Source organism: Argiope bruennichi, chromosome 7, assembly GCF_947563725.1.
Source record: "Argiope bruennichi chromosome 7, qqArgBrue1.1, whole genome shotgun sequence".
Taxonomy (NCBI): Eukaryota; Metazoa; Arthropoda; class Arachnida; order Araneae; family Araneidae; genus Argiope; species Argiope bruennichi.
In genome coordinates, this window is record NC_079157.1 from 88,339,346 (window position 1) to 88,356,854 (window position 17,509).

General features: G+C 26.3%; 2 protein-coding genes across 6 annotated transcripts in view; one reads left to right on the top strand and one right to left on the bottom strand.

The window, feature by feature from the left end:
• LOC129974987 (lamina-associated polypeptide 2, isoforms alpha/zeta-like) overlaps nucleotides 1-17,509 on the bottom strand; it is a 90,585-nt gene that overhangs the window by 51,281 nt on the left and 21,795 nt on the right. For 2 of the 4 annotated variants that reach the window (XM_056087836.1, XM_056087834.1), the window contains exons 1-2: nucleotides 5,927-6,010; nucleotides 2,831-2,916 (exon numbers count right to left, since the gene is read on the bottom strand). The gene's annotated coding sequence lies outside the window, so the exon portion shown is untranslated. Of the gene's footprint in view, nucleotides 1-2,830; nucleotides 2,917-5,926; nucleotides 6,011-17,509 lie in introns of those variants that run through there. The other 2 variants (XM_056087837.1, XM_056087835.1) reach the window with 1 other exon arrangement.
• The window catches only part of LOC129974988 (RNA cytidine acetyltransferase-like), a 60,618-nt gene continuing 49,353 nt past the window's right edge, over nucleotides 6,245-17,509 (top strand). For both annotated transcript variants that reach the window (XM_056087838.1, XM_056087839.1), the window contains exons 1-4: nucleotides 6,245-6,485; nucleotides 14,457-14,557; nucleotides 14,670-14,792; nucleotides 16,619-16,790. In XM_056087838.1, coding sequence (XP_055943813.1) covers nucleotides 6,378-6,485; nucleotides 14,457-14,557; nucleotides 14,670-14,792; nucleotides 16,619-16,790 — 504 coding nt within the window. In that variant the 5' untranslated portion in view covers nucleotides 6,245-6,377. The remainder of the gene's footprint in view (nucleotides 6,486-14,456; nucleotides 14,558-14,669; nucleotides 14,793-16,618; nucleotides 16,791-17,509) is intronic.

Here is a 17,509-nt window from a genome sequence, read left to right on the forward strand (position 1 = left end):
ACTTTTCTACTCTTCCAACTAAAACCAATGTAAAATATAATTTAATTCTAAGAAGAAAAAAAACATTTTCACTTAATGAATCTCAGATAAGCTTCAATTATGTAAAACCCTTTCCTTTTTTCTTTTGCAAATATATAAACCAATACTAGAAGATACATGGCCATCTAAATAGACTTTTAGTCAAACAGTCATATCTCAGAAATGTTTGTCAAATTTACTCAAGAAAAATGCAGTACAAAAATATGTGCACATTGGTGGAGTGCTTAAGAATCAAACGATTTGTTTCCTACAAGTGGGGTCCATATTGCTAACTATCGTGCCAATCAGAGATGAACAATAATTTTACTCACAGAAAAAGAAAAAAAAAATCATTTACAAATTCTTCAATGAAATCTTTATATCAAAATAAGAACAACTTTTCAATGAAATCAAAATTGCATTAACTTTTAGCTAAACAACTATTAAAAAAAAAAAAAAAACTTTAGCATGCTATCTCAATCCTTAACCTATATAAAAAAAAACAAAAGTGGTAAAATTGGTCCTTCTTATATTTTCCCCCTGTTGCATAAAAAAAAAACTGTTTAAGAGGTTATAAATTTCAAAAAAGATAATATGAATGAATTTTGTCAATTTTTAAAGAAAACAGTTTCATATACATTAAACCATATAAAAAAATGCTGCACTTTTGTTTTTCAAATTTTTTTTGAAAAAATTACAAGAAGCATGTGTACCTATATTGTATGAAAAAAATTAATTTCTCGTGTTTAATATTATTTTACAATTATAGGACATTTTGTTGAATGTATGAGGAAATTTTAAACAAGCACAAAATTTAAAAAAAAATATTAAAATATATTAGCAATATTAGATAATGTTAATAGCGTCATAATGTTTAAAAATAAACTAAAAAAATGTTTTACTGTTATAATAATAATGTCCGATACTTCATAATTAAACAAAAAGATTTCTAAGGAAAAAATTATTATTGAAAAATATTTATTTAATTAAAATAAACTGTTTTGGAATTGTAATAATAGATAAATATTTTAAAATCAGTTTTGAAAATTAATACCCAAAATTCATACTTTTGATCTCATAATATGCGGTATGATTGATTTGATGTTCAAAGGAAGAAGGGAGCGGTAGCTCCACATATATCGTTTTAAAAAAAGAGAGACCAATTAAAGCTTAAAATCATAACAGTAACAGGTGCTGGGAAGGAATGACATTCTTTGAATCCTATTAGTCAAAAAAAAAAAAAAAAAAAAAAAAAAAGAGGAAGAATTAACTGAGAAACAAATTATTACATTGTCAACCTGATATTATGCAAGGCTACTTTGCTGCAAACCCTATTAAAATTAAATTTCAGATAAATAAAGTCATTTTTTCCCCAGAATCATTAAAAAAAGCATTCATTAACTATAATTGTGACATGAAATGATTTGAATATAACACAATGTTCTTTACACAATGAACAATTTTCCAATGGTCTTAAAATTTTGTACAATAATTATCAATAATCCTACTCAAATATCAGTTATGGGATACAGTAACAAATTATTCTAGTTATATTTGAATCAGATATTCAAACTAATCATTTTTTTTTTTTTTTGTCATTCTTATTTGACATATTCTGCACAAGATTTTTATTTTAATCCACATCAAATAATTAAATTAAAAAAACACCCAAAATGTCAATGAGGCACAATTTTATCTTTTAAATAAATTGCTGCTAATGATTTTAACAGAAACCATGTGCCTATATCATGATCTCAAGTCAGTTTCACCACAGTAGGCAGAGAAGTTACTATGTAAAAAATCAATTAATTATGGCAAGAGATGTAGGGAAGGGGGATATCTATTGAAATAAACGTGGTAAGTGCTGATGTTTGCAACTTAAACACATAACAATCACATTCCCTACATCTCCAGTAGCCAAAGTTGACAATAGAATTTTTATTAATTTATCTTCTTAATAAAGAACAGTAGGATATAATAACCATACATTTCTAAAAGTTTTTATAAAAAACATTTCAATCAATGCTAAAGATAGATGAAATAAAAAAAAATGTTTTTATTATTATTACATGTGCACATCAAATTACTGGTATAATTAGTTTATCAAAAATAATTACATGAGTAAGTGTTTCTTAACCTTTTAGATGCCCTCTAAAACAATTTAATCCAACCATTTTATAAAAGAGGCATATATTATACACAATTAGCTCACTTATTTTTGCAACTCAAAACTCTTTTATTCCTTTTGAAGTGATGCAAGAAATTAGAAACTAATTTTAACTTGTTTTTTAAATAATTTTTTTTTTGTCAAAAATTAAGGTAAACTTTAAAAAAATCTAAGAGAATGAAATTTTATTTAATAGTTATCTGAATCTTCACATCTTGAAGTATAATTAAAAAAATTTTTTGCCAAAAATCATGCTTTAATTAAATAGTGTTTAAAATATTAATAGGTTCTACACAATCCCAACCCAAAAATTAAATGAATATATACACATTTCCAAAACTAGGTATCATTTATTTGATGTTAAATGACTTTTTTTTATGTCTTGGTTTTCCTTTTATGCAATACAAATTTATGATAGTGTAACGAAATTTAAATACTATTAGATAAACCATTCTGTGAAATGTATCAAAAGAGTTGGTGGCATAAATATCTAATCAAATCTGATCTTTCCAAATACAATATATTAACATTAATTATTAATATATTTCTTAATAAAAATACAAATTAATCCTTATTGATAAAGTTATTATAGATTATTTCCTTCTTCACTTTAAATATTTCTTAAACAATAAACATTTAACTAACCTTTAAATGCAGAACCCTTCCCTTTGCTTCACTACACAGAGCAGAGTCGCAGTTTTCTTGAACTCAACTGTGCCAAGATTTAAGTTCTAGAAAAAAGAAAAAAAAATCTTTTTGTATAGTTTCTTTATTTAAAAAACATTTTATTTAACTACTAGATATTTGATCATATATATTCAAGAAATAAATAAAAAAAAAAGTAATGAATACTGAAATGAGAAAAAGAAGTTACGAGGAAATGCAAAAATAAAACTCATGTGCTACTTATTATGAAATATGATTTTAAAGAGAGCAAAATACTCATTTTGATTAACTTTTCTTGAGAAATTTAAAAACATTATGATAACTGAAGTTAACCCTGTTGTCAACCTTCTAATGAATAACATAGGCAGTATTAATATTTCTTACGAAAATACAATTAACTCGCAGTCAACCTTGGAATAAAGGTTTAGATCTTGCTAAAATATAGATAAAATTTGTGATTATTAAGTAAGTTAAAAAGCAACATCTTTTCAAGATACGAGGAAATGAAAAAACAGCATTCATATGCAAGTTATAATGCAATATAATTTCAAGAAATGGGGAAAAAAGCAAAGAAAGAAAACAGTAATTTAACATTATTGAAATAATATAATCTCTTAATATGCTAAATAATAGCATATTAAGAGAATTTTGATATTTACATAAAAAAAAATTCTTTTTATTTTTTATCAAGAATTTGGCAAGACAAAATTTATATATTGAGGGGTCGGATATATAACCTCTCATGAATGTATATCACAAAAAATTAAGACACCGGTGAAATAAAACACAATATATTTTTGTTGCCATGATACAAATCATGTAATGATTACTTAACAAAAAAAACAAAAAAATTACAAAGCAAAATTACTTTTTATTTATTCATTTTTGCCAATTCGATTATATGAGCATCGATTCCTTGCAGATTTTTCATTTATTAATTTCATGGGGGCATTCCTTAACAAATAAGGTACAACACTTTTATACAGCCTAAAACACATTTTTTTTTTTTTTAGCTATTTCATTTCAGTGAACATATGTGAAAATATTTCCAATACACCATTAAAGGTATTAAAAAATTAATGTGATGAAACAAGTTTTAATGGCCATAAAAAAAACGTTTTAAATCATTGCTCTTAAACTAATAAGCTTAAAATCGTTTTATTTTTGGACGAAATATCACCTTCTGCTTCTTTCCTTTAGATACAAAGTTTAATATTAATTACGAATTTTTTTGGCATGATAAATAAGTGCCTGTCTTCCCATATTAATTAGGTTTGTTATTTTCTTATAAAGTGAGTCATATGCAACAAATCATTTCTTTTTTATTCATACAATTCATATTAAATACAGATTTTGAGCAGTTTGTTGTTATAAAAAAATCTCTTATCTACACTGAATAAGCTCGCACTTTCTCAAATGTTAACAAACTATTCAATAAACTCACATGCGAGTGACTAAATACTGCCACGATGCGTCTGCAGATTGAATGTTGCTATTTCCGCCAGAAAAATGTATTCTAATCTTTCACACAATTATAGAAGTCCAGCGCATGCTATTTAATTGTTATTCAGGAATTTTATGGAAAAAGAACAACTGTCTTCCAAATTGAAACTGGACTGATCTATACAAAAAAATTGAGGAAGAGAGTAGGAAAAGTGCAAATTTCTGCATTACAAAATCTCGAATGGTATTGTTTCGTTTTTTGGAGGCGATGATTACAATAATCTTTTCTTGCAATCTTTAGGAACTGGGACAATCTTCAGGGATTTTCTTTAGATGGGGCAAAAATTACCTAAGAAACCTAAAATTCGCTGTTTCTATGAAGTTGTTCAAATTTCTCTGCATTTTTTTAAAAGTCAATTTTTAAATTCCCTGTGTTTCCCGATTTTCCAAGTTCTTTCAGTAGTATGGCAACTTTGAATAATCAAAAATCAAGAAGGAAGTATACAAGAATTGCCAATAATATAATGAGGGAAATAAATAAATAATTTGAAAAGACTAAACATAAACAGTCACATTATCAGAGTTCACCATATATCAGTAAACATATAATAAAATAATCAACTCATAGTAACATTGCATTCAAAGGTTTGTAATTACAAATAGTTTACACTGATTCATCAAAAATCAGTGAAATATGCATTAACTCCCTCTAATTTTTAATCCCAATTTTTGTACTAATTATACTGCAAAATTAAAAGCAATAATTTTGCATATAATTTATATTTTTTGTTATTCCTATAATATATTCAATAAGTACATAATTTATAAAATAATTTTGAATATAATTCTATATTTTATGAAATATTTGAAATTCTAATTATATCTGTCATCTAAAAGAATGGTTGGTGGTACGGAAGATACTTAAAAGAATATGTCATCAAAACATAGACTCAAAATATTCACTAAATTTAATGACCATACACACAACTGTTTCTTCTTTTTATTCAAAACATCAGTAGTTTAACATAATTCTTAATACTTTTTAAATAATAGACTTTGAAAAATCAAACTTTATTATGAAACCGATTATTCTACAAATAATAACAAATGTATATTTTTTAAAAGAAAAAATGGAAAATAATAGGGCTATTTTAACCTATAATAAGCTATCCTGTGTAGGGGAGATACAGAAAAAACGACACTAAAAGTTCTAAATATCCTTGATATTAAAAATTTTTTAAATCACTTTTGAAGACTAATCACAAAATGAAAATTCCTAATTCATACTAATAATATTTACCATTATATGAATCCCATATGTCGATAAACAAACGTTATGTACTACAATGTAGAATAGATAATGGAATTATTCCAGCTTGAAAATAAATATTAGAAAACAAATTTCTAACAAGATATGCTAATACAAACAAACAATCAAAATGTGCTAATTTTAACAAATCATTTTTTAGTTAAACATTTAGAAACCAAAGAGAAGGCGGGAAAATTTATACGTTAATTCATATGTCAATTATTACAGCATTATATACAGAATTATAAGAAAATGATCAACAAACAAATAGTTTATTTAGAGATACAACATATTATTTAATAGGAAAATGTTTGAGAACTTACGTTTTCGTACAAATAAAGTTTCTACGAAAAGTAACACCATAAAAAGCAGTGCTTTCAAACATCCGTTGTGGTTTCAGTTCTTATGATATTCCAAAAGAACGAATCATATCAAACGGATAATCAGTCGAATTCTTTAATAATTATAATATATTTACAGGCGTAGAATTTATTTATGCGGGATATTTTCTCAATAATAATTTATGAACTAGCTAATTTTTTTGGCAAGGGAATTTAAGAAAATTTATAATACTATGTTAAATAAAATTTAATCATATACTAGTTTTCACTGCAACCGCTTTTGTTTGCACATGTGCATGTTTGTTGTCATTTTCAAATCGGAAAAGTTTTGGCAAATATTGTATTATCTAAGGATTTCTGCAAAATTAGACTTATGCAATAATATTCCAAAAATTTCTATCAGTTTAGGATTTTTGACTTTTTCGAGCATAAAATGACTCGTAAAAAAATGGACCTTCGAATTACAAAGCTTATTAAAAACGTGATAAAATCACATCATCGCTCCATGTTTTTTATTTTAGGTGAAAACGCTAGGAAGCAGGTAAGACTTCGGTCTATCGAAATTTTAGTTTTAAAGTTTGACTATATAATTAAACCCCCTATAATTTTTACAAAGCACCTCTTTTGAATTTGTTGTCCATCTAGTCAAGATTCGTTTGGAGCACAATAAGATTTTTTCTCGCCCATGAATTTTTTTCGAAACGATGTAAATTTCACTATTTTTTTCTTTCAGGAAATAATTAATGCTTTTTATTTGTGTACTATAATAAAAAGCACTTAATAATGTGTCTCCATGCTGCTTAGAAATTCATTTTGCATTTTTTTTCTTCTGATTTATTCAATGAATTACTTTTGTCTGTTTTTAAATTGAAACAGCAAAAATTAAAGGAGACTTCTAGAAAAAAGTATTTTTAAAAATAAATTGCAATGATTATTTTTTTAATTTTTGTTTTACCCATCAATATATCTCCTCTGTACAAGATTAGCATTTCTATTACAGTTTTCTTAGAAAATAACAATGAAACAATTTTTATGGCCTTTTATTATTTTTCCCTTTATTTTAGCATATATTATTTTAATTGAGTAATAAACATTTTACAAAGTCTTCTCTTTCTCAGTGAAGGTTTTCAAAGTATTGATGAAAAATTAAGATTTCAGTTTATAAATATTAGACTCGACATAAATATTTAAAAGTCTCCCTCAGACATCTTAAACTACTTACATCACACATCTTAAACACATAAAGAGCAAAATCTAAAGGTAAAATGTAATAACATGGATTTTAAGAAGTTGATTAAGCTGTTTTAAAAGCATATTGATTTTATTTAACTAAAGATAAAAGAAACATTGCTGCTTAAGTTATCAAATTTTGAATTATTTGTTAATCTTGATATTCTTATTTTTTTTAATCATGATAAAATTACTTCAATTTTTAAATCATAATTTGAATTTTTTAGCAGTATTTTTTATTTCCTTGCAGATTATTTGAAAATTCAAATAGAAACCGTAAATAGCAAAGATAATAAAGTCATGTGTATATTTTAAACTCTAATAACAATTTTTAAATAATCATCTTCTTTGAATCCTTAATAGCTTCATAAACCACATAAAGCTTACTGTAAGGTGACCATTCGTACTGATTTTACCAGTACAGTACTGGTTTTCAGGGCATAAGTCCTGGTTAGTCATTAAACATAACCAGTACACGAAAAGTACTGGTTTTAGATTAGAAATCATTAAAACAAAAAAAGTAATAAAATAAAAATAATAAAATTAGAACTGGAAACCCTGATAATTCCATGCGATATCGTCAGGTGTCGCGTGAGCAGGACCGCCACGACGTCATACAAGCCAGTGGTGGTCTGATGTACTAACTACTGTGATGTACCTATCATATTATTATCATGGCGGCAAAATGACGAAAGTGCGTATTTAATGATGATTTAAAATTAAAATATGCATTTATTAAAGAAAGTAGTAATATTGATCCTAGTGAAGTATATTGTGAAAAATGTAGAGGTACGTTTTCTATTGCAAATAGTGGAAAAAGCTACATTGAAAACCACATACAAACAGTTAAACACAAACAAGCAGTGTCAGCAGCAATTGCAAGTTCGAGTATGACATCATATTTTAAGAAAAAAAGAATTTGAAACTGCCGAGAAGAAAATAGCTGCAGCTGAAGGTTTGTGGGCATATCATACAGTTATGCATAATCAATCTTTTCAATCAATGGACTATACTTGTAAGCTTATTAAGGCATATTTCGATGCTAAATTCACATGCTCTAGGACCAAATGCGAAGTTATAATCACCGATGTACTTGTCCCTTATGCAAATCAAATATTGGATGAAGATTTGAGAAATGTTAAGTTTTATAACAGTGTATTCAGACGCCTCAAATCACAAAGAAATTAAACTTATTCCTTTACTTGTCAGATATTTTTCATACAAGAATGGAATACAGGTAAAAATTATTGAAGTAAAGGATTTGCCAGGAGAAACGTCTGACATAGTTACTGGATATATAGTAGTGGTCTTAAAAAAACATAATTTAGAAAGCTAGATATTTGGGTTTTGTGCCGACAACACCAACACTAACTTTGGAGGCATGCGAAGAGCCGGGAAAAATAATATTTTTACCAAGCTAAAAGCTACTTTGGACGGATGGGAGCTTGTGGAATTAGTTGCTGAGCGCATATTTTAAACATCTCTATACAAACCACGGCGGACTGCCTTCCAATTGATATACAAACTTTAATTACCAAGATTTACTCTTACTTTTACATTTATACTGTGCGCGTCAGTGAATTAAAAGAATTTTGTAGACATAGAATATTAAAAGCTTTTGGGTTACAGTGCTACGTGGTGGTTAGCGTTACGACCAGCTATTGAGCACGTGTTGGAAATATTTCCTGCATTAAAATCGTATTTTGCGTATAATGAAAAAACTCCCACAATTATTTAAAATTATTTTGAGAATCCTGAAACCGAATCTTGGCTTTTCTTTCTCCATAATGTGTCGTCAATGTTTCATAACACGGTTTTAAAGATAGAAGGACAGGATATTTCTATATTGGAAACAAATATCATTTTTAAGGACCTTAAAACCAAAATTACTGACAGGATAGCAAGTGTGTTTCTGCCCATGCAAGTTCGATAAAATTTAAAAAGGCTAGAAGAAGACAGCTTAGTTAAATCAAATATTTTCAAAGAAAAAGTGGTGGAATTTTACAGCACATGTTTTCAGTATCTGGAAGAATGGGAAGGCCATTTTGAGGGAATCGAGAAGTTTAATTGGATTACATTAAACATTAAACCTACGCATCAAATGGTTCAAGTATGCAGTGACTATTTAATTCAACATTATCCGGAAATAAATTTAATTGAAGATGAGTTCTTTGATGAAATCTGTTTCATTCAGCACTATACCACAGATGAGAAACTTGGGCATTGGAAACAAAATTGTGTTTCGGTATCAGATAGGTGGATTGAAATTTTTAAAACCTTTAAAGAAAATGATGTGTCCAATAATATTGGCAAATTGGTAGAGTATTGCCTCTGTATGCCAGAAACTAATGCACCGACCGAACGGGTTGTTTCTTTTTTAAACAACATCTGGACTAGCGAGAAAACCCAATTGAAAGTGGAAACTTTGAAATCCTTGTTGATTGTCAAAAATGATTTAAATGCAACCTGTATGGAATTCTATGAAAATATACAGGAAAACAAAAATTTGTTAAAATCAATTCACTCCTCAGAAAAATATAAAAAAACAAACTAAATTAAATAACTCCTTATGTTTTATTATGTCATTATATTAGGTATGTCTTATCATGTTATGTTATGTTTTATTTTTATATTGTAAAATCATATTTTAGTTTTCACATTTCTTGTGTTTAAATAAATGCAACATTTTTTGATATCTAAAAGTTTTTTATTTACTTAGGTATACAGGTTGGCCAATGGCTGAATTTTTGATAAAAATTTATAAAATTTGGGCGTGGCTGGTCAAAATTCCTGTTGTCCTGGTTTCAGGTTAAAAAAAGCCACCTTAGCTTACTGGAGATTACTCATTATTGATTGGTTTGATTATTGATTGGTTCAAAATAAATAGACAGGGTTGCCATCCCACCAGGTGAACCTGGAGAAATAAGAAAGCACAAGGAATTTAAAAAAACTGGGAAAATGCAGGGAAATTTGATATTTTTTATTAAAACAGGAAGAATACAGGGCATTTTAAGTTTCTTTGTTATTTTTTTGCCATCTAAAAAGTACTAATCTCTAAAGCAAGAATAATAGATCGTAATCATTGCCTCCAAAAGCAAAACAATAATACCATTTGCAATTGTGTAATGCAGAAACTCATAGATTTTCTACTCTCTCTCCTTTTTTCCCATATAAATTTTTCCAGTTTTGTTTTGTGAGACATTCGTTTTCCACGAGATCCCCAAATTGCAGCTAACGAGCATGTGCAAGATTTCTGTAACTTTGTGAAAGATTAGTATACATTTCTTTGGCGGGAATTGCAACACTTAATCTGCGGTTGCATTGCAGTGGTATTTAGTCACTTATATATGAGTTTATTGAATGATTTGTTTATCATTTGAGAAGTTGTCAGCTTATTCAGAGTAGATTAGAGAATTTTTTAAAAAAACAATGAGCTTTTCAAAATCTGTATTTATTACTAATTAGATGGATAAAACAAAATCAGTCCTGATTTTGCTAAAAGGGTTCAAGCATTCCTGCAAAATACATTCATTGTGCACTGCTCGCATTGTAAGAAAATAATAAGCGTAAGTTATATGGGAAAACAAGGATTTATTAGTCATGCCAAAAAAGGGGAAACAAAATTGCATTTTAGTAAAAAAAAATCATCAGTAATATTAGACTTTGTATGTAAAAGTAATAAAGGAAAAGATGATATGCCAAGCCTGAAAATGTCAAATTTAATGTTTGACAATGAACCGATTTCTATCTTTTTAGTTCAAAAACAATCATTTAAAGCTGAATTTTTATGAACATTAAACATCATTCACATATATCACATTCATCCTTTAATGCATTCAATGATATATCAGAAATTTTTTCACATATGTTCACTAAAAGTGAAATAGCTAAAAAAAAAAAAAAAAAAAAAAAAATGTATTTTAGGCCATATAAAAATGTTGTACTGTATTTGTTAAGGAATAAATGAATAATCTGCAGGAATCAATGCCCAAATATGTGAATTGACAAAAATGAATAAATTAAAAAGTAGTTTTGCTTTGTAATATATATATATATATATATATTTTGTTGTTGTTAAATAATCATTACATGATTTGTGTCATGATAACAAAAATGTATTGTGCTTTATTATCACTGGTGTCTTAATTTTTTGTGACTTACAGTTAAAGAGTATGAAAGGTTATATATCTCTCTCCTTATTATATAAATTTTGTCTTGCTAAATTCTAGTTAAAAAGTAAAAAGATTTTTTTTTTGTATATAAATATTAAAATAAATCTTAAATAAGCTATTATAACTGTATTTAATAAGCTCCTTATCTAAGCTCCTCCTTTAATTAAACTCCTTATTTAATAAGCTCTTCTCTTAATAAGCTATTATTTTAAATAATGTTAAATTTTTGCTTCCTTTCCTTGCTTTTTCCACTCCTTAAAACCATATTGCATTATAGCTTGCACATAAATGCTATTTTTTCATTCCCTCTTTTCTTGAAAATATGTACAAGGAATACACATACATACTAATTTTTTTTTCCTTATTTGATTGGCAACCCTGATACATGCATTTCTATTATTTACATGCTTTTAAACTTATTTTATAATCACAAATTTTATCCATGTTTAAGCAATTGATAAAGATCCAAACCCATATTCCTAAGTTGGCTGTGAGCTAATTGTATTTATCTAAAATATGTTAATATTGCCAATGTTATTCATTGGAAGGTTGACAATAGAATTAACTTCAGTGATCATAATATTTTTGAATTTCAAATTTCCTTAAAGAACCTAATTAAAAAGAAATTTTTTTGCAAACAAATTTTAGGGATATTAAATTTTTCTTAAATAATATGATTCAAAATCACTTTTTTAAAAACATTTTTTAAACAAGTTCAAAATTAAAATGTTGAAACTTTATTATGATAATCGAAAATTCTTAAAACAAAAAGATTGAAATGCTGTCTGCTGATACAGGGCTTAAAGTCATGAGAATTAAAGTTAGATCTCTTTAAATAAAGTTTCAATCAACTTTTGAGCAAAATAAAAGAAAAAGGAAAGAATGCCTTCATAAAGGAATGGATTAAATATAGCAATTAAAGTTTTTACTTAGTATTATTAAGTCCAAAACTTTAGATTCATTTAACACTATATTATCCAGCAACACCACGTTGGTGTCCTGAAAAAATGTTTGATCTAATAGTAACTGAAATTATCCAAACCAGTCCTACTGATGCCAAACAAACAAAAAGAAATCCTTATTTGACATGTGGACGGCATAGTGTCTATTGAATAATTATTAATGGTATAGTGTTTTTTGGAGGAATACAATAAATACATAATGATGATGATATCATAACGTTGAATGCAAGTTTACTAAAAATTCTAGGATTTCATTTTTATGTTTGTGTTAGCCAAGTATATTTCAGAATTAGATAGTATACTTTCTTTCTACATCACAAGAAATAATTAAACATAATTTTAAGGCTCTTATTCCAGATGGAATCATGTTAGTGATTGTAAAAGAAGTCATCTTCTAAAATCTTGATTGGTTTTGTGGCATATTAAAGGAATGCATTAATAAGAGCATTTTTCCAGATATTTGGAAAAAGAATTTGAGTGACCTTAATAACAAAGGCAAGTTCCAAGTTTTATAAACCATGATACCTTACTTTTTATTTGGAAAAAGATCTTGACAAAATTATTATTTTAATGCTTATTTAAGAACTCTAGAGAGGCTACATTCTAAACAGCTCTGTTTTAGAAAAGAAAGGAAAGGGGGAGCATTCTTATGATATACTGGATTACTTTTATGAATTTATTGAAATATCAAAAGAAAAAAAAGTAATTATATTTGCTGTTTTTTTTTTTTGTTTTGTTTTTTTGTTTTTTTTTTGGTATGTCCAGAATATTTAATAGATGAAATGGCAATACATTATTAATTCCTTCGAAGAAATCCCTATCAAATCTATTTAAATAGATTCTTTATTGAATAGAAAAATCACTGATATTAAAAGTAATACTAGTTTAAATGCTGCAAGGGATGCTTGGTAGGGCTCATATTTAGGGTCTATTTTATGGTTAAGCACTGTGGATAAATATTAAGAAGTTTTGAATCATTATCATGTTTACTGATGATATTCTTTTATTGGCATTGGTGAAGATTTCATACAGATTTATGTAAAAAATTTTTAATAAATTAAAATATTCATGTATAAGGCTATAAAATATAATTTAAAGGCAAATGCAAATGAATATTAATTTTTTTTTTTTTTTTTTTTTTGCACAAAAAAAGACATTTTTTTGTCTATATCTTCAAAAACATTAAAATATCTTTTGGCCATCAAATGATGTAGCTTCCGTACTTGATATTATTAAAAAGTTTTTGATTTGTAAAGAAAATTGATTTGAGAGTAATATAGAGAGTTAAACTGCAGATTTTTAAACCGATCCAAAGAAATTCATAAGAATGTTTCAAGGGGAAACAATGTTATATGATGCTGAAATCTTTTTTTAAAAATGCTGTAAGAATTAAATGCAAAGATTAGCTCTTTTAAGCATCCCAATATATAGAATATTTTTTTTTATCAAAGCTATTCAAATATTAGCATTGCATATTAATATTAGCAAAAAGCATTGCCATTAATACTTTATTGTTGTCTGAGAATAGTTATACCCAGAAAGAAAATGTCTTTTAGGAGTTCAATTCTTTGTGCACAGTATTCATTACACTGTTAGAGAAAATGTTGAAATTGTGTACAATCATCTCTTTCAAATAAATGTGATGATTGGTTCAAATCAGATCTTTGACATACACATATTGTCGTGTCTGGTGAGTTAGTTGGGCCATCCTCATTTTTGCTCATCTCATTTATCTGTTTTGTCTGGTTCAATTTAGTAGGCAAAATTCACCAAAAGCCTGCCTGTTTTCTATGCCTGCTTTGTAAACTTCCACTAGTTGGCAATGAATTTTAAATGGATTTTTTTTTTTAGGTGCAAAAACATTATTACAACTTGTTCTTCAATCACAGTGAAGTATCTGTCATTGTTTTCTTCTGAGAGAGATTCTGGAGCACTAAATATGACTAACTCCATTTATTGGAGGTGTTTGATTACTATGATCACCTTTCATATCTTAACATGGAATTTGTGCAACCTATGAGAATACTTGCTTTTTTTAAAAATAACTTATGTATCTATATTTGTATATGTGTGTGTGTGTGAAGCTGGTTATATTATTTTAAAATTCATTTTAATTTCATTTTAAATTTTGTGCTTTTCTTCTGCTAGGTTGTTTTTTTACATCATCTTCTTGTAAAGTACAGAGTTTCTGTAAACTACCCAAAACCATCTGTTTTGTGGTGCTTTAAAAAAGAAACAGAATTCAATATGTAAGATTTGTTTGAATAATTTTGAAACTTTACTCTAATTGTTATCACGAAATGACATTATTTTATATTTAATAAATTGATTAAATAAACTATTATGGTAATTTTTTTATAGACATTATCTAAAAAAGCGACTGAAATTATTAAGGAAAGCTTATTGTGGAGTGAATACTTTTTGTCAAGAATATGTCTCGGATCACTTTTTGTTGTCATCAGATATACAGTTTTGCCATTATAGGTAATTATGGATTAGTTTCTATTTTACTTGTTTATGGAATGCTTACTTGTATGGAATGCATTTGTGTTGTTATATTGATTCCAGATAAAGCATAGATAAGATGTTACAAAATGTTATTGTATATCTAAGAAAAGCTGAGAAGTTCTTTTAAAATACAACTTGAATTAAATTTTTTTACTCTAAATTCTTATTCAGTTTGTTTTCTTAAGTCCTGCTAAAATAAATAAGGAATGAAAATTAAATACATGACTGCTAGAAAATGCTACATTTTTATTGATTACCAAACTTTTTTTTTAAAAATAAAGTTCATAATAATTTTTAAAAAAAAACAGAAACATCAATTTGGAATAATGATAATCTATCAGCTAAGGAACAATTAGGCCAGCTGCAATTATTATATCAATAACAAGGAATTTTACCACTTAATAGTTTAAAATTTTTTGAATTACATTTCAGAAAACTATTCATTTATCTTTATCTTTTTTTTTAAATAAGTGAATTTTAAGTATAAAAAATATATATATTTTTAAAAAGATGTGTTTTCATCAAGACATCACATTTTACATGAGATACATCAACAACTTGCAAACTGTAACTGAAAAATAGTGAATGAGATAAAATGTAAATAAACAAATAAAAAAAAAATTGTGAAAAACCTGAAGTGGTAGATTGGGGCAGTAGGAGAGGAAGAAACATCTGTTGGCCAAGAGTTATGCCAGAGCTTGCTAAAATATGTTTGTGGTTTGTCCAAGGGGAAACAGCATTGTCTTTGACATTCAGATATTTCAATGAAACCAGATTTTGATATTTCAAAGACTGTTCAGTTTGCAGCCTCATCCTCTATCATTCCTACTTTTCTTTCTTGCTTTTAATCAATCATCTCGCATATTTTCATTAATAATAGAACTCTCATTTGAAATTTACTTAAATGAGTTTTAAAATGAAAATACAATTTTTCTAAAATTATTGCAGAGGATACTATAGCTTTGTAGCCCTATTGGATAAACTGTACAAGATATTCTGATGCAATTTTGATCATTGCATATGTTCAATACATTAAAAAAAATCACTTGAAGATGCAAGATATATATATAGTGTTTGCTTCTATTTCTTTGATGCAAATTAAAGTAAATGTAATATAATAAATTTAAATCTTACAAATATAAATTTCTGATTTTCTTGTTGAAAAAAACAGATGATTTTTGAACATGATATATCCACTTTCCTTTATGCATAATAGCAATAATTTAAAATATTACACTGACATAAAAATGGTTGTTTGCAAAAAAATAGTATTCAAATATGCTATATAAATATAATGAACTCTTCCATAGATGTTTTATTTTAATATGTGCAGACTGAATAGAATTGAGATGAAAAAATAAAAATGCCATGTGTTTTTTTATTTGTATTATAGGCTAATATACTATTTTATAAAATTATGATTAATCGTAAATAATCAATTTTTGCTTAAAATATTTGTTCTTCTTCAATTTTAATAATGTTAATTTATAATTTTTAATACTTTTAATAAAAGTAAAAAATTATTTTTGTATTTTACCATCTAAATAAATATATAAATGAACTTTTTAATAACCTATGAAGCATGACTAGTCTTTTATCTCAGAAAACTCATTCTTAAAGGATATCTTTATTTATTTATTTATTTTTGCTAGATATACTTGTTAGACATATATATATATATATATATATATATGTGTGTGTGTGTGTGTGTGTGTGTGTGTGTAACAGATTTTGTTGTTTGTATAAACTTTTCAAATTTGTTTTCTTTAATGAAATGCAATATGAAAATCTTTTGCTTGCAGTGAAACTGATAAAATATTAGGTCGGACATTTGGCATGCTGATTATTCAAGATTTTGAAGCATTAACTCCAAATATATTGGCTCGTATTATAGAATGTGTTGAAGGAGGAGGTATGATCCTATTTCTGCTTCAGAATATTGCCACTTTAGAAGATCTCTTTCTGTTAAATATGGTAAAATTTCTTTTTGTTAAATGTAGTGTCTTTAAACTTTTCTGTTCATCATTATATTCAACAACATTTTTAGTGATCATTTTGCATTATGTTTATGAATTTATAAAATCCAATTTATTAGCTGACATTTTTTTTATAAAACAAAATTAATTAAATTATAACTAATTGAATTCTCAAAGAAAATACTAAATTATTTCCTCTGATTATATTTAGGATGATTTTCCATATATAGAATTGATCAAATGGAATAGTTTATTTCAAAATCTTTATATTGTTGTTTGGTGTTTGAAAACTAAGCCTGAGTAAAAAGCCTATGAATGTTTTGTGTAATGGATTTTTGAAATTTTGAGTTCATTCTCCTGCTTTTCTGGAAAATAATTGGAAGGATCAATAAATTATTAAAGATTATTTTATACTTTTTAATGAAATTATTGATAATTATTGCATAATGTATATACTTTACTTTATTGATAAATTAAATAATTTATTGTTTTAAAAATTCATTTAAAAATATTATGTACTTATTTTGTTATCCATAATATTATATAGTTATTGAAATATAATTAATTTATTCTTATAATTATCATGATTCTTATGATATTTTCTATTTATTTAGTTATTATTATTATTATCTGCTATTTTAAAAATACATAATCACAGTGTTAAGCAAAAATTTATTTTGTGTAAAATCTAACTATTTTTAATTTATGGAAGTTGCC